Source organism: Callithrix jacchus, chromosome 5 (assembly GCF_049354715.1).
Source record: "Callithrix jacchus isolate 240 chromosome 5, calJac240_pri, whole genome shotgun sequence".
Lineage (NCBI taxonomy): Eukaryota > Metazoa > Chordata > Mammalia > Primates > Cebidae > Callithrix > Callithrix jacchus.
Genome location: NC_133506.1, coordinates 42,262,635 through 42,280,595, shown reverse-complemented (window position 1 = coordinate 42,280,595; position 17,961 = coordinate 42,262,635). Strand labels below are relative to the sequence as shown.

At 44.6% G+C, this 17,961-nt stretch overlaps 1 protein-coding gene across 7 annotated transcripts in view; it reads right to left on the bottom strand.

Moving 5' to 3' along the window:
* Positions 1-17,961, bottom strand: part of EYA2 (EYA transcriptional coactivator and phosphatase 2) — a 287,124-nt gene that overhangs the window by 110,748 nt on the left and 158,415 nt on the right. For all 7 annotated transcript variants that reach the window (XM_002747615.7, XM_078371823.1, XM_078371822.1 and 4 more), the window contains one exon: positions 1,462-1,529. In XM_002747615.7, the coding sequence (XP_002747661.1) occupies positions 1,462-1,529 (68 nt within the window). The remainder of the gene's footprint in view (positions 1-1,461; positions 1,530-17,961) is intronic.

Below are 17,961 nucleotides of genomic sequence, written 5' to 3'. Positions count from 1 at the left end.
CTGGTTCTAGAAAAGCCCTTTGGGGCCCAGCATGCAGATGCTGGCACCTGGAGGTCCACAGGCGGCCCTCAGGGATATAGATGTGGCCCTGACGGCACCTGTCCTGGTCACTGTTGTATCTTCTGCACCTGAAACAGTGCCTGGTATATATAGTAACTCAATAATTTATTATTAATTTATTAACAATAAATATTAATAAATAAAAATAATAAACAAATGCATTAACAATTAAGACCACCCCCCCCCCGCATACACACCACACACACACAAACCCAGGAGACTAGTTGACATTTTATGTTCATGGGGAGGAGGTGCAAATATAGCACCTCAGCATTAGGGGTCCAGAATATTCTATGAGGGAGTCTTGGAGATCAATTCAACAGCTGCCAATCACCTTTGATCAAGCTTTGCTTAAGCAGACCAGTGATTCCAATTCTCCAGTAGTCACTGTTTCAAATATTCTGCCCCACCATCACCAAACCAGTGCTTCTCAGCCCTGCTCGGAACTGGTGGGAAGTTCTGCTTCCTGGGCCCCACCCCAGAGCCAGGAGTCAGAGTTCCTGGGGCGAGGGGGTCAGTGTTTCTGAGAAATATAGATTTAACGGAGAAATGAACAAATGCCCAGGGTTAAGAAGTACACTTTAAAAAAAAGGACTGTTTTATTTACAAGCATTTTGTCTATGTACATTGTATGTTAGTAAAAATATAAAAATACATGAAACAACTTTTACATTTGCTAAGTTTTAAATTATTTAGATTCTCACAGGAAAAGAAATTGGCATATTCCTCATATCTAAATATGTTAAATATTCCTAAAGCCCATCTATCTCAGGGTGGTTCTGTTTTCATGGTAGCCCGAAAGCAAGTTGAACCTTTTGTTTTGAAATAATTTTAGGTTTACAGGGGAGGTGTACACACGGCAGAATTACTGCACACCTTTAGCAGATCCATTCTTAATGCACTTTATAAGTGACACCAAGAGAATCAAAATGCTAGCCAACATTCACCTTTAGAGAGTTGACTTCGCTCAATTTAACAAACATTTATAAAGCTCCTGTTGTGCGCTGTGCTCTCACCATTAGGGATGCAGAGGTGAGCAAGATATATGATATGGTACCCCTTGAGAAGCCCACGGTCTGGTGAAAGAACCCACCCATTTGTATTGATTTATATCAGATTCAACAGTCAGTGGGTGTCTTGGGCCCAGGTCAAGATGGAACATACTTGTAGATCTCCATGACATCTCAGGAATCTTCTAACAATTCCTACGTCTCTGCCTGTATACTGCATCCTTTCAGCGGCTTTCTGCACAATCTAGACCCTGTAGTCTCCAAACCCAGGTAGTAAGAGGCAGGTTCCTAGTTGAGATCATGTGTGTGCATGGGCTCTCTGGGTGCCCTGATGTAAGGGAACTATTTCCAGGAAGAACTGAGGAAAAAACTGGGAGGAAGCCATGTCTACCTGGTGCACACTCCCAAATCCAGCTGCGTTGCCCAGTCCGTTTCCTCCTTGATAGAACCCCGTCGTGCCTGTAGGAAGGAGGAACGGGGTACAGGTTAGGTTTCTTTTTCTTTGTTTCTATTTTTTTTTGAGATGGAGTCTTACCCTGTCACCCAGGCTGGAGTGCAATGGCACAATATTGGCTCACTGCAACCTCCGCCTCCCAGGTTCAATTCTCCTGCCTCAGCCTCCTGAGTAGCTGGGGTTATAGGCGCATGCTGCCATGCCTGGTTAATTTTTTGTATCTTTAGTAGAGACAGGATTTCATCATGTTGGCCAGGCTGGTCTCGAACTCCTGATCTCATGATCTGCCTGCCTTGGCTTCCCAAAGTGCTGGGATTACAGGTGTGAGCCATCACACCTGGCCCTTTCTTTTTTTTTTCTTTTTTAAAGCAGTTGTCAGCATTTCATGAACCTCCCTCCATGTGGCTTCAAGGGTGATAGCTGGGCAGAAATTCTGGTTCCCAGTGTTAATGCCTCACACCAGCCTTCCCAAAGCAACCCAGGTGATAGTTGTCGACATTAATCCTATGGCAATGCCTACTGCCAGCATCGCCATGGCCTCCTGGGTGCTTCCAATTGCTTGCTGATGTGGCCGTGGCTGTGGCTCACGTGGCCCCTAAGTCTCTGGGTCTTCCTCCATCTGGATGGCAGGTCAGCGGTCCAGACACAAGAGCCAGATCAGGTTTCTTACAGTCAGAGAGGAACACGCAAAGAGGATGCCATGGCAAGGTGGGGTCTTTGAGGTCTGACAGGCTGGGATGGAACCTGTGACTTTGGTTACCAAATTTCTTTGAACTTCAATTTCCTCAATAGATGAGGAAAATAAATGCTGTCCTTTTCAAAGGGTTGTGGTGAGAAATAAATGAGATAGTGCCCACTACTCAGATCCTGGTCCTTGAAAATTATGTTTTTAAAAAATCTGAGGCCAGGTGTGGTGGCTCATGCCTGTAATTCCAACGTGTTGGGCGGCTGAGGTAGGAGGATCACTTGAGCCTAGGAGTTTGGTCATTTAAGTGTTTAACTTAAAGAAATGGCCAAACTGTTTTCCAAAGTGGCTGTGCCATTAGCTTTCTTACTAGGAATACATGAGAGTTCTAGATTAACCAGTATTTGGTAGTTTCAATCTTCTTGATTATAGCCACTTTAGTAGTCTGTTCAACATAGTGAGATGTCATCTCTACAAAAAATTTAAAACTTAGCCAGGTGTGGTGGCGCATGCCTATAATTCCAGCTGCTTGGGAGGATGCGATTGTATCTCATGGCGGCTTTAAGTAGCATTTCTCTAATGACTAACAGTGTTGGACATTTTCATGTGCTTTTTAGCCATTCACATATCTTCTTTGTTGAAATATCTACTCAAATCTTTTTCCCTATGGAATCCTAATCAAATCTTTTAAAAAAGTTAAAAAGACCTTTTATTACTGTTATAAGAGTTCTTTAGATATTTGGACCCAAGTTCTTAATCAGACACATGATTTGTAAATATTATCTCTCAGTTTGTGGCTTACCTTTTTCTTAATGGTATCTTTTGAAGAGCAAAAGATGGTATGATGTCAATTTTTTCTTTGTTGGATTTTGCTTTCATTGCCTAACTCAAGGTCACAAAGATCCGCTCTTATGTTTTCTTCTAGAAATGTTATAGTTGTAGCTCTTGTATTTAGGTCTATGATCCAATTCAAGTTAATCTTTGTGTACAGTGTGGAATAAAGGCTTAATCTTTTTATATATATACACACACACACACACACACACGCACACTTATTCCAGGACCCACTATAAAAAGTCTATCCTTTCCTCCACTGAATTATTTTATTATTTAAAATTTTTTTTTTGTGGGTACCCAGTAGGTGTGTCTATTTATGAGGTACATGAGATGTTTTGATACAGGTATGAAATATGAAATAAGCACATCATGGAGAAGTGGGTATCCATCTCCTCCCCCATTGAATGACTTGGCACTTTTGCCAAAGATAAACTGACCGTAAATGAGAAGGCTTCTTTCTGGACGTCATTCTGTTTCACTGATATATCTACCCTATACTAATTCCATCCTGTCTTGATTACTGAAGCTTTATGGTTTTTTTTTTTTAGATGAAATCTTGCCCTTGTCCCCCAGCCTGGAGTGCAGTGACATGATCTTGGCTTGCTGCAAAAACCTCCGCTTCCTGGGTTCAAAAGATTCTCCTGCATCAGCTTCCCAAGTAGCTGGGATTACAGGTACCCACGCCTATGCTCAGGTAATTTTTTATATTTTTAGTAGAGATGGGGTTTCACCATGTTGGCCAGGCTGGTCTTGAATTCCTGACCTCAGGTGATCCATCTGCCTTGGCCTTCCAAAGTGCTTGGATTATAGGCATGAGCCACTGCACCTGGCCTATGGTGAGTTTTGAAGTTAGGTAGTATAAGTTCTCCGACTCTGTTCTTTTTCAAGGTTGTTTTGGCTCTTAGTTTGTATGTCAGTTTCCACTAAATGCCATCTGGAATTTTGGTAGGAATTGGACTGAATCAACAGACTTCTTTTAGAAGATGAGGTCAGATAAAAAAGTTGGGGCTGGATGCTTCAGGACCTGGAAGCCTGGAAAGTAGTTTGCATCTGCCAAAGGAGCATGGAGTGCTGACGTAGGGACCGGGACAACTCAAGGCACATCTCTAAACATTCACATGAGTTGCCGGTTAGAAAATAAATGACTGCTCAAATGAGTGGTGACTTACATCAAACAAGAAGCTTCTAGAGTCCAAGCCTGCTTTTTATAAAGTGGCTGGGATGAGCACAAGGGACTCCAGCACACTTACTTTCCAGGGGTGAGGCAGGAGAAGATAAGAGGACAATAAAGGAACCACAACACCTCTAAAATTATCCAAGATGATGAATCCATTAGGAATATAGGATTTTAACCCTTGCTCTGCATCAGAATCTCCCAAAGAACATGAAAAAAAAAAAATCTGAGGGCCCTTCCCACAGATAGTCTGATTTGAGTTAGTCTAGAGTTGGGCCAGGCATCAGTATATAAAACAACAACAACAACAACAACAACAAACCTTTGTGGAAGTTTCTAGTGCACACTAAGAACTGAGAACTAATAGTCCATGCCAAATTCTTTATGGTACAAATGGGGAGCTGAGGCCCAAAGAGGGAAGGCAAACAGTGCTGATCCTGAGCTTTGGTCTCAGCAGGAGAGAGGGCCATGAGCCTGTCTCCTGCTTCCCAGTTCAGGATCTTTCCATGGCAGCACATGGTTTTCCTACAGAAACACATTGAGGCCATTAAGTAGTTCACTCATGCATGCATTCACTTATTCATTCCACTGAGATTATTGAGAGCTCTGTGCACCAACCACTGTATTAGGCACTTCGTATATTACTGCACTTAATCCTCACATTGATCCTGAGAGGAAGGTATATAGTTGCTATTCCCATGTTCTATACAGAGAAACTGAGGCTTAGGAATGAAACTTTTCCTAAGTCATAGAGCTGGCAGGCTGTGGAGCTGAGATTAATTATTTTATTCATTCATTTATGCAATCAAACAAAATATGCCAGAGTAAAGGAAAAAGAATAGGAACGACAGAAGATTTCTCATTGGGAACCATGGAGGCCAGACAGAAATGGCACAACATTTTTCAAGGGCTTAAGGAGAAGAACCATCAACTCAGAATGCTGTATCCAAAGATAATATCCTTCAGGAATGAAGGGAAAAATAAGACATTCTCAAATGAAGGAAATCCAAGAGAATTTTTTTTACAGCAGATCTACCCAGAAAGAATTGGTATAAGTTCTTAAAATAGAAAGGAAATCATAAAAAAGCTGGAAACATCAGGAAGGAAGAAAGAAAAAGGAAAAGAATAAAAATATGTATAAAGTCATTTAAGATAGTACCTCTCTATGTGGCTATATACAATTTGGTTCATTTGTTTCATTAAAAAGTTTTATTTAATTAAAATGTTTTAATTTTTGTGGGTACATAGTAGGTATATATATTTTTGGGCTACATGAGCTATTTTGATAGAGGCATGCAATGTGTAACAATCACATCAGGGTAAATAGGGTATCCATCACCTCCAGTGTTTATTCTTTGTGTTATAAACAATCTAATTATACTCATCTAGTTATTTGAAAATGTACAATTAAATTTTTGATAACCACAGTCAACAAAATTTTTTGTGACTATAGCACAGCTTAAACTTCAGGCTGGGAATTCCACTCTGTCCTCAATCTCCTGCCTACAGACATTTAGTAGAAGGTCTAGGTTAGTCTATTCCATTCAAGGTCGGCTTGGTTCTGGTTAGCATGGTGACCCTACTTGCAAAAGCTTAGGAAGCCACCTGTCTCAGAAGACTTCTGGCTGCAGTGTTTCCTCTTCTGATTTCTCTTTTCTTTTGCAGCAACCTTCTGAACGATGACTCAGGGCAGGTTTGGAAACAAACAGGCCATCATCTTGTCCCTTGGTATGCTTTCTCCAAAATAATCTCTTGTTTATTTTCATTTTGTGACCCAGAGTCAGCTGAAGAATGGACAGCTGAACAAACTGCAGTGTGAGGGCAGCCACAGAGTGCCTGCAGTGAGAAATCCATCCTGTGCCAGAGAGGACCCAGGAAGAAGGAGGCTCATGGCCCCAGAAGTCTTGTGCCACAAGATGTGGTCTCTGGAGAGTTTTGACAAAACAGATCTGGCTTGGTGCTGGAATGTGAAACACTGACCTCTTGCCTTCTTCTGAAAGTGAGGGAAGGCAAGGATGAGATGAAAAAAACATCCTCTTCAGGTGATGGTGCCAGGTCTCCTGGAGTTCCCTAACATTGATTCATCCCTTCTCTCTCATATTAATAGAATCTGTTTCTAAGCTGGGCACATGGCTGATTAGAGAAACTACAATTCCCAGCTTCCCTATGGCTAAATGTGGCCACATGATCAGTTCTGGACAAGGGGATAGGAGTAAATTTTGAAGGGCAGGGGCAGCTTCTCTTTCTCCATGGAATGGGGCCATCCTGGATCACGCAGCTGAGCAAAAAGACATAAGGAGCTTGGACCCCCATCACGTCTGCAGATCAGAACAGCCATATTAGTTAGGTCTTTTAGGTGAGAGAGAAATACCCTTCTTTCTTGTTGAAACATTATTATTCTGAGACTCTGTCAAAGACAGAGAACTGCTACCTTTTTTCGGTTGATTGGGTTTTCCTGGGTTTTAAGTAAAAGTAACCTCCAATGCCTGACTCAGTAAAATAATTTTTTTTTTTTTGAGACAAGGTCTCACTCTGTTGCCCAGGCTGGAGTGCAGTGCCATGATCACAGCTCACTATGGTCTTGAACTCCCAATCTCAGGTGATCCTCCTGCCTAGCATCCTGAGTAGCTGGGACTACAGGCGCATGCCACCACATCTGGCTAAGTTTTTGTAGAGACGGGGTTTTGCCATGTTGCCCAAGCTGGTGCTGAATTCCTGGGCTCAAGCAATCTACCCACCTTGGCCTCCCTAAGTGCTCGGATTACAGGTGTGAGTCACCATGCCCAGCCAGCAAAACAATTTTTAAGTGGATATTCATTCATTCATTCATTTGCTCATTCATTTCCTCAGGTATTCAACAATTCATTTCCTAGTGATATACCAAATATCAGTTTTAGATATGGCGCTTTAGGCCCTATTTTAGATATGGTGTTGATGCTGGCATTCAAGCAAGAGAGAAAACAATCAAATGAACAGATACATTAGGACGTGAGATAATTCCAGAAAGATCAAGATGTAGTGATGCTTCTGCAGAGCACTACTGAAATGTGGACTGCAGATTGGTGCCTGCCCACAAACCATCTATTGCCAGTCTGTGATGAGATAAATAGAGAAACTGAAAGCCACTATGTTTATTACCAGTCTGAGATAAATAGAGAAATTGAAAGCCTCTGAGATAAATAGAGAAATCGAAACCTCCAGAGCAATTTAATACAGTACTTTACACCTGCTAAGTCTAATAAAAAATCAGGCTTTTAATTTATTAAAAAGTCATAAAATAAAAATTAAACAAATTTAAACTGTTTTAAACTTCATTGTTTTTCAGTTTTTTCATTATTGCCACCATTCTCCAAGGGTCCTTTTTAGATTTTTCCTCCCCTAATTGCCCCACCCCCCATGAAATTGTAGTATTATAGTTAGACTGTATATCTGTTTCAGGACTGTATACATATTTGTACTTTATATACTAAAAGAATAGATGTTTTTGCCCCACCCCCAGGGACCATTTTTTCCTCTTTTGGGATTACATTACCCCTACTGAGAATACATATTCTGGTGATTCATTTTTATTTTGTTTTACACTAAATGAGGGAAGAGGCGCTTGTCTTTCACAACAGTGAGAATGAGAAGCACTGGGTAACATGGTACCTGAAGGTGGTCTTGGTACCTGATATAGTTTGGCTGTATCCCTACCTAAATCTCATCTTGAATTGCAGCTCCCATAATTCCCACATGCCATGGGAGGGACCTGGTGGGAGGTAACTGAATCACGGGGCCAGGTCTTTCCCATGCTGTTCTCATGATATTGAATAAGTCTCATGAGATCCACTCTCTTGCCTGCTGCCATGTAAGATGTGACTTTCCTTCTCCTTTGCCTTCCACCATGATTGTGAGGCCCCAACAATAGCCACGTGGAACGTGAGTCAATTAAATCTCTTCCCTTTATAAATGACCCAGTCTCAGGTACGCCTTTACTAGCAGCATGAGAACAGACTAATACAGTATCCCAGTGAACAGCGTCTCTCGTGTTGGACACTGTGCTGGGGATGCTATGTGCAGTGACTTGTGTGACACTGATGTCTACTCTCTAAGGTGGGCATTGTCCTTCAGTTTTTAGAAACTCAGAGTGGGCAAGGTCTCATGACCCATTATGAGCATCTGAGCTGAAAACGGCTCCTCCTTCACACTCACTAGGTTGGCCATAATAAAAACAGAAAAATAAAAAGAAAAGAAGCGTTGGTGAGGACGTGGAGAAATGGGAACACGCATACACGCTGGCAGAATGTAAAATGGTGCATAAAAAAGCTGTGGAAAATATTGGATGATTCCACAAAAAGGTACATGCAAAATTACCATATGACTCAGCAATTGTACTTCTGGGTTTATACCCCAAAGAACTGAAAACAAGAATTTAAGCAAAAACCTGTATACAAAATTTCATAGGAGCACTACTCACAATGGCTGAAAGGTGGAAATGACTCAAGTGTCCATTACTGACTGAACAGATAAAATGTGGTCCAGCCATACAATGGAATATTATTTAGCCACAAAGAGGAATGCAATTCTGATACATGCTATGTACAGCATGGATGACGCTTGAAAACATTGTGTCAAATGAGGCTGGGCATGGTGGCTCACACCTGTAATCCCAGCACTTTGGGAGGCCGAAGAGGGTAGATCAATTGAGACCAGGAGCTGGAGATCAGCCTGGGCAACACGTTGAAATCCCACCTCTACTAAAAATACAAAAAAATTAACTGGGCATGGCGGTGCACACTTGTAGTCCCAGCTATTCTGGAGGCTAAGGTAGGAGAATCATCTGAGCCTGGGAAGTTGAAGCTGTAGTGATCGTAGATCGTGCTACTGTGCTCCAGCCTGGGCAATAGGAGTGAGACCCTGTTGTTACTGGTGGAGGATCTTGATTATTAGTTGCCCAGGTTCTTGGTGTTTTGAACAAAGGATTGGACAAAACACACAAAAAAGCAATGAAAGAATGAAGCAACAAAAGCACAGATGTATTGAAACAAAATTACAGTCCACAGAGTGGGAGCGGGCTCAGGAGCCCTGGTTACAGAGCTTGCTGGGGTTTGGATACCCTCTAGAGGGTTCCCATTGGTTACCTGGTTATGTCCTATGTAAATGAAGACCTGGCCCATAGCCAGACTACTGGTTGCAAGGAAGGACCAGAGGCTAAAGTGACAAAGTTATACCCTATGCAAATGAAGACTTGGGCCACAGCCAGTCTGATTGGTCATGGGAGGTGACAAATCAGAGGTACTTTACTTTCCCCTTTTCATCTGCAACACATTGGTAAAGGGGCAGGAGGTTGCAAACAGAGTAGCCTCTGATTCTTTTGCTACTTGGGTGTGCAGAGGTGGAGTTTTCCTTTTGGTACAGTTCTAGGAAGTCAGCGCGAATTGGCCTTAGGTTCTCTGCCTCCAGACCCTATGCTCTTGTCTCAGCACACACACACACACACACACACCCCAAAAAAACATTATGCCGAATAAAATAAGCCAGACATAAAAGGCCATACATTAAAGGATTTGTATTCATATAAAGTATCCAAAATAAGATAATCTACAGGGACAAAAAAGTAAGTTTGTGACTGCCAGGGCCGGAGGATGGGGTATTAGAAATGAGAGTTTAAAGGTTATGATGTTTCCTTTAGGCGTGATGAAAATGTGTTGGAGTTCACAACATTGTGAATGCACTAGATGCCACTGAATTGTATACTTTAAAATGGTTAATGGTTAATTCTGTGTCATGGGAATTTTACCTTAATTTAAAAAACAAAACTGCTGCTCCCACTACCTCCCCACAGTGTCCCCATGGCCTGTCTCTCAGGCTTTGGCAGCGAAAGGAAGGGCACAGAGAGGCCCAGAAAGATCAGAACACCCTCCTTCTGCCACACTCCCGGGCACCCACACCTTGAGGCCCGAGAGAAGAGACTGTATCTGAGTTTCACAGCTGCCTTCAGCCCCACTCAGGAGTTCAGGGAACAATTCCCTCCTACTCTGGCACCGACTCATGCCCCTTTCCCTCTTTTTCTTTTATTATGTTGGCAGTATTATAACCCAATGTTAACCAGGCTGCTGAGATTCACCGCAGAAGGCTCCTCTGGATGGAGAGAAGACAAGCTGGGCCTAGTCCTCCCAGGCAATGCGAACCCCTGAGATCTGAGATCGCAAAACAACTCGTGTGCTAGAGCTGCTCAGAATCTGGGTGAGACTTGGGATCTTCAAAATATTTTCAGTTTGAAAGATCCATCCTCCCTTACTACAGCTGCCAGGAGAGCAGCTACGTGTACCTTGGGAAGTGAGCATGTTTTCTGCACTGATCCCGGAGCCTGATGTCGTGCCTCCCTGTTTTCCCAACAACTGGAGATAATCACATAGAAGAGCCAGCGCCTGCCTGTGATACCGGGGTGAACTCCCTGCGAACTCAGCCCCAGCTGTGCAATCCAAGGGGGTACTCCAGAGGGGCCTGTTCAGTTTCAGATCCCATTTTACATGGTGGATTAGACCACTGAAAAATCCTATCTATATGGATACATTTAATGCACAGACACTCAAGAAAATGCTGAGGATGTGTACGTTTTCTGGAAATTTCCCCTCAACTTCTGTGCTGAGGAAGTGCTCCCGGGGTGGTGGTCCGAGGCGGACAGTCAGATGTCTGTCTTTCCTCCTGCACCAGGTATTCCTCATGTCATCACGTGTGAGAGGTGGGAGGAGAGCGCAGGATTCAGGTAGGAAGGCAAATCTGTCAGGGCGATGTTTCGAGACACTGCCTTGGGATTCTTCCTCCCAGACAGTTCCATTGTGGATCACGGCCCTAAGCTAGGGCATAGCAAGGTGGAAAGAAGGAATAGCAGAAATGAGTGACCCTGGCTCTTGAGTTCCCAAGTCCTCCTGAGAGCCTGGGAGGACCTGAGGTATACACCAGTGCTTCTCAACTCTGTGAGGAAGAATCTGATTTCAAATGTCGAACCCTCGGGACTAAGACATGGTTCACGACATGTGGTCAGCATGCAACTCACATCACAGGCAATTGGCTTGTGATGCAGCAGCCCCAAGCTTGTCTGCATCCTGAGCAATGAGATGAGCCTATGATCATGTGCTTGGATACTGCGGCCATATCTAATTGCTGTAAACACCATTTATTACTTTTTCTCTCAGTTCCATATTTATGTTACTGTAGACCAGTAATAGTCTGTGGACTGGCTCCCATTGTTGAACCAATTATGAATTAGATTGAGGTAGGCAAAATGTCTTACTAAGAAACACGGATTAAGAGGGATTTTCTTTCTTTTTTTTTTTTAGACAGGGTCTCACTTTATCACCCAGGCTGAGTGCAGTGGTGCCATCCATTGAGCCATAGCTCAATGCAGCCTTGAATTCCCAGGCTCAAGCAATCTACCCACCTTGGCCTCCTGAGTAGCTGGGACTATAGGCACATGACACCATGCCTAGCTAATGTTTTCTTGTATTGTTTGTAGAGGTGGGGCCTTGCTATATTGCTGAGGCTGGTCTCAAACTCCTGGACTCAAGGGATCCTTCTAACTAGGCCTCCCAAAGTGCTGGGATTATAGACGTGAGCCTCCATGCCAGGCCAGATTTTCTTAAAAGAGGGCAATTCTTCAAGGCTAGGGAAATAGGATAGGACAAGAGACAAGGGAAGAAAGAGAGTAAAGAGATGAAGATGGGTCAGGCGCGGTGGCTCATGCCTGTAATCTCAGCACTTTGGGAGGCCAATGAGGGCGGATCACTTGAGGTCAGGAGTTCAAGACCAGCTTGACAAACATGGTGAAATGCCATCTCTACTAAAAATACAAAACTAGCTAGGCATGGTGGCGGGCGCCTGTAATCCCAGCTACTTGGGAGGCTAAGGCAGAAGAATTGCTTGAACCCAGGAGGTGGAGTTTGCAGTGAGCCAAGATTGTGCCATTGCACTCCAGCCTGGGCAGTAAGAGCAAAACCCCATTTTGAAAAAATAATAAATAAAGAGATGAAGATGAGCAGCTTTGGACCTTTTGCTTCTGTGTGTGAAGGGTCCAAGACCAGCAGCATCCAAACCTTACAGGCCCAGCAAGTGACATCAGTGAGGGAAGAAGGTGCTGCAGGCACAGTGATACGTGGCTTCAGTGCCAGGGAACAAAAGGGGATGGTGGGGACTGTGGCAAACGGGAATGCCAGGCTGTGTTTAGGGGCCAGAGGTTTGTGGCAGATGCCACTTGGCCTCCTCATAGGCATGCCTGATTCCTCGCTCCCTTGATAGCTTCCCTCTGTCAAGGCTGATGAAGACTGAGTCTTGCTTTCCTGGCCTCCCTTGCACGATGTGATACTGGATCCTTCCTTCAGGATGGCCATGTTTTCTTGTTCTGGCTAAGGAGTCCTACGGGAAAGACTTTTCTTTTGTGCCCCTCCCTGCACCTCCTGCCCTGAATCATGTCAGGATGTAGTTCCTGGAGTGACTGCAGCCATGTTGAGCCATGGAGCCATGAGAGCAGAGGCAAAAGGCTCATAGACTGAGGCCAAAATGGTAAAAGGATAAGAAGAGTCTGATTTTTTGAGTATATAATTGAGCTGCCAAACTAATCTTGGGGTAGAGACTTCTTGTTAAACACACAACAAGTGTGATTATAGGTTAAGTCAGTGTTAGTTGGGCTTGTTATTACTTGCAGCGAAAGCATTCCTCACTGATGTAATGCTATTCAGCTCCAGCCAACCTCTGCCTCATAAGAATGTGTCTGATGTAGCCAGGCTTCTGGATTTGTATATAAAACTCTCAACTTCTAAACGCAGGTGACAAATACAAATTAGTTGGACAAAAAAACCAAAAACAAAACAAAATAAACGAATACACGTTTGTTGGGTGGAAGGGGGCTAGTTCAGTTTGTGCACATTTTCCTCATGAGCCCACCCAAGACCACTCTTGTTATTTATTTGCTCCCTGTCATCCCCCATCACTCCACAGGCACTAAGTCTGGTGTGCCTCTTGCATATTCTCTTGTTTGCACGAGCAGTAGTGCAAAATGTGCACTAGTGTTTTGGGAGCAGGCATTCGTTTCTGTACATTCTGTGTGCATTGTTTTGCAAGGTTTCTGTTTTCTCATTAAGATCCATCCATGTTGCAGTGGGCATGTCTCTCCTCCACCATGTGCATTCTGTTTTAAGAGACGAGGTCTTGCTCTGTTACCCAGGCTGGGGTACAGTGGTGCGATCATAGCTCACTGCAGGCTTGAATTCCTGGGCTCAATTGATTCTCCTCCCACAGCCTCCCAAGTAGTGGGGACTACAGGTGTGCACCACCACACCTGGCTATTTATTTTTCTAGAGATTGGGATCTTGCTGTATTGCCCAGGTTGGTCTCGAACTCCTGGCCTCAAGCAATCCTCCCACCTTGACCTCCCAAAGCACTGGGATTACAAACATGAGCCACCATGCCTGGCCTTCCATGTGCATCCTTTACATCTCTCCTGACTTCTCCAGGGTCAGCACCAGTGTGGCCTCTCTCTCCTCATCACCAACAAGGCTGCCATAAATGCCCTCACATCCATCCCCTTGTGGGCCTGTGTGCGAGTTTCATCAGGATATAGTGGGACCTGGGATAGAGTGGGACCACTGGGTCCCAAGGTTGCGCAGACCTAATTTCCTGAAGGGCTGGGTGTCCGGTCCATAGGCGGTTCCTACACCCCTATAGGCACTTGGCGTAATCCCACTCGCTATTTTTGCCAACCTATGGGTCTAGCATGTCATTTGTTGTCTTCAATCTACATTTCTCTGATTACTGATAATTCTGAACATCCCTCCTTGGGCTTGCTGTCTTCTGGATTTCCTCCTCTTTTTAAGGAGAGGTGACAATTACCATGCAAACCCCTCCTCCTTTTCCTGGGCCAAACCCGGTATTAGCTTAATCCAAGCCCTTGGAAGCCTTTCCGTTATTGGCATTAGCAGCTGGAGAAATACTAAATTAAATAATAATAATAGCCTGCATTTATTGAGCACTTATTATCTTCCCCAACACTAATCAGTTTGCATGCATAATCTTGTTTAATCTCCACAGCCCTAGGAAGCAGGCCCTCCTGGGAAGGGGTGGAGCAGGGTTTAAGCCCCGGTCAGCCTGACTCGGCAGCCCAGGTTCCTAGCCAGCAGGCCGTCCTGCCTCTGCACATCTGTGGGAAGTTGCCTGCTTTTGTTCTTTTGGGCCAACCTACAGTGAACTCATGGTCACCCATGGATTTGACATGCCAGCCCCAGCAGTGCAAAGGCCTCATGGATAATCCCAATGAACAAGCACCCCCACTTCCACCTTACAATTTCTTTCCCCATAACAAAGGGACCTCCAGTACTGGTCCCACAGTGACACCCCAAAGCATGTGTTCTCCATCTTAATGAAGTCTTACTGATGCTGGTATGAAAATAAAATTGCTGAAAACCTACCAGGACTGCAAGTGGGAAAGGTCTGGAGGTATGAGACCGGGGGTGATACCAAAAGGAGTCAGCAGACAATGTATAAAATGGAAAAGCCACGAGTAGGTAGAGAGGTGTGAGCCTGTTAGGAAACCCACCCACTCAAGCACCCTCACCACAGCCCAAGTTCCAGAAAGGGACAAATCCCAGCCTTCATAGTCTATTTCTCTGTTTCTTTTCTTTGCCCAGAATACAAAGTGGTGAAGGCAAAGACCTGGCTATAGCTGGCAAGCCATGCCCCACCCCTCACCTCCTGGGCTAACCTTTCATTCACTCAGCTGTTCATTCATTTTCCTTCATCCATCAAGTCTCTGCTGAGTACCTAGTATGTGCTGAGATTCATTCCTCCCTCCTTCCCTCCCTCCCTCCCTCCCTTCCTTCTCTCTTTCTTTCTTTCAGTGGTGCCTTACTCTGTCACTCAGCCTGGAGTGAAGAGGTGCAATCTTGGCTCACTGCAGCCTCAACCTCCCCAGGCTCAGGCAATCCTCCCACCTCAGCCACCCCCAGGTAACTGGGATTACAGGTGTGCACCATCGCGTCCAGCTAATTTTTGTACTTTTTACAGAGACAGGGTTTTGCTATGTTGCCTAGGCTGGTCTCGAACTTCTGGGCTCAAGCAGTCCACCCGCCTCTGCCTCCCCAAGTTCTTGGATTATAGGTGTGAGCCACCGCACCCAGCCCTGAGATTTCTATCTTGAGAAAGAGCTGGGTCCTTGGATCTCAGAGCCTGGAAGGGGCTGAAGAAGACAGAGAATGTGGGCATAACTGAAGATTTTCCCTGATAACTATGGACGCATGGTTTATCTGGTTTATGATGGGGGTTCTGTGAGATGTGGGATGCAAAGGGCAGAGCCCAGCATAGAGAACATGTTCAACAAACAGGAGCTATGATTATAGTTCTTTGTGTCTTCATAATCACCATTGAAGATGTCAAAAATGCTAGCATTTCACCAATTTGTCATTTAAAAAAAATTCATAGGAATAAAAACATCCAGGGAAGGTAAAAACAAAACAAAACAAAAAAAAACCCAGTTTGGATAGGACCAAACAGGAAAACCCAAAGCAGACAGAGCCTCCTGGGACACCCAGGTTGGGTTCTCAGCTCCGAGACCAGCAGGATGCCTGGTCCACATGCTAGGAAGAGAGACGTCCATGTCTGCCTTGCTGCTGCTGAGTCGTCGGGTCCTTTTCACCATCTTAAAAACCCCAAACCCATACCCAGAGCCTGTCCTCCTGCATCTTTGCTCCACGTGGAGTCCAGCCAACATCTGTGTTTAATCAACTCAGTTGCTAAATGTCACAATGGCCTCATTCACAGGTAGCATAAAGCATATTTAACTGGTAATAAAACAATCCGCATGCCTGAGAATGCCATTTCAGATAGGCTGCCCTGTCATTGCATCTCTGCCACACAAGTCGGGATAATACCATGGCAGGAGCCGGGGTAGCGGGGGCGGGAAGAGCCATTCTGCTGCAGAGGAGAAAGCTCACGTTGGTCCACATGTGCTGGTGTGGAGAGATGTCCAAAATGAAGTTCGAGGTGAAAAAAAGGCGAGTTGCAGGACAGTGAGGCTACTCCGAGCACATGCTGGACTGATATTCACATTTGTTGATTTCAGTTAAAAGGGATCAATACATTTGGAAGGCCTCCTAGAGGAGGTGGCATTTGAGCAAAAGCTAAGTAGATAGGAAGGAGCCAGTGACATCATGACAATGTGGGGACAGAATAGTCTAGGTTACGGGAGAGAGCAAAATGCAAAGGTGTGAGGATCTGAAAGAAGCAAGAGTGAGTGAAATTCACGAAAGGCTATAGGGGGCAAGTATGGGAGAGGAGGTCAGAGAGGTCATCAGGAACCACGCGGTGCTGGGCCCAGGCAAGGCGGTTGCAGCAAGGCATTGGGGTTCATTTCTGATTTCAGTGGGAATCCTAGAGATGAAGGCTTTTAAACAGGGGAGTGACGTGATCTGATGCGATATAGGGAAGGACAGAACATCTGCCTTTACCCAATGTGGTAGAAACAGATCAGGGGGTAACACTGGATCCCAAAACAAAAACACCTATTCTTCCTGCAAAGGATCTCCTTTGGAGGGATTCTTGGGAATGAATGGTAACCCATAAAGGCCAGAGTTTCTGAAAAGAAGTTATACACGTTGGAGAGCGATTTTCACTGATACAGTCCCATGCGAGACAATGGGGTTTGATATGGCTTACACTTCCCTGGCGAAAATTTGGCAGGATGGCTCATGTAACCAAGCCTAGACCCATCAGTGCATCATAGCCCCCTGATAACAATGACTGCTTTAGGGGTGTGCATCTGAACTAACAGGCAGGTCCAATGAGAGAATCTCAAGATGATGCATGGTAAAGAGGCTGGAGCTGCTGCAGCCACTTGTGCACCATGAGGGCAGAGTCTGTCAAAGCACAGTTGCAGAACACAAAAAAGAGAGAGAGAAAGAGAAACCAAATCTGGCTGACATTTCTGAGCTCTGGATCCATCTATGCCTGGAGTGATAGTTGGAGTTTTCAATAAATTCCTGTTAAAAATACTAAGTGAGTTTAGGCTGGGTTTTATTCTACTTGTGTGTGAAAGAGTCCAAACTGAATCAAAAGCTCATAGGTAACAGCAAGAGAGAGACTGGAGCAGGGCCTAGCATAGCTAGGAGACTGGCTGCCTGTTCCCTGAGTGAGTCCCGAAGTCACACATCTTAGGGACATGGGGCAGAGCAGCAGAAAGAACTCCGTATGAGCCAGGGGTCAAGTTCTGGGCTGCTCATGTGTCAAGTGTCACGTGCTGGGCAAAGAGGGATTAATGTGCAATGTCCTTTTCTATCTCATTAGTGAAGAAGATCCGAGAGGGGAGGTGGCTTTTGTTTGGCGAACCTTGCTTATCTGAAGCACCCCCACACACGTGCACAGGAACACCTGGTGCAGAGTAGATACTCAATGCTGATCTGCTGAATGGAATCAGTGAAAGAACTGATGAATTCATGAATTCGACAAATATATTTTCATCACCAGCACTACGCTGACAGTATATGAATTTCAGGGGAAACAAATGAATGAGACATAATTTATTTCCTCAGTGTCATTCGTTCATTCAAACTGGAGGTAGAGATGTGAACGAGATGCCATTTATTTCACAAATATTCACTGAACACCTCAAGCCAGAGGTGGCATCAGGGGCAAGTTGGAGAAGTGGGGAGTGCAATGCTCAATGCCTCACAATCTCCATGCACAAACCCTGTCCATTCTGTCATCCGGACAGCTT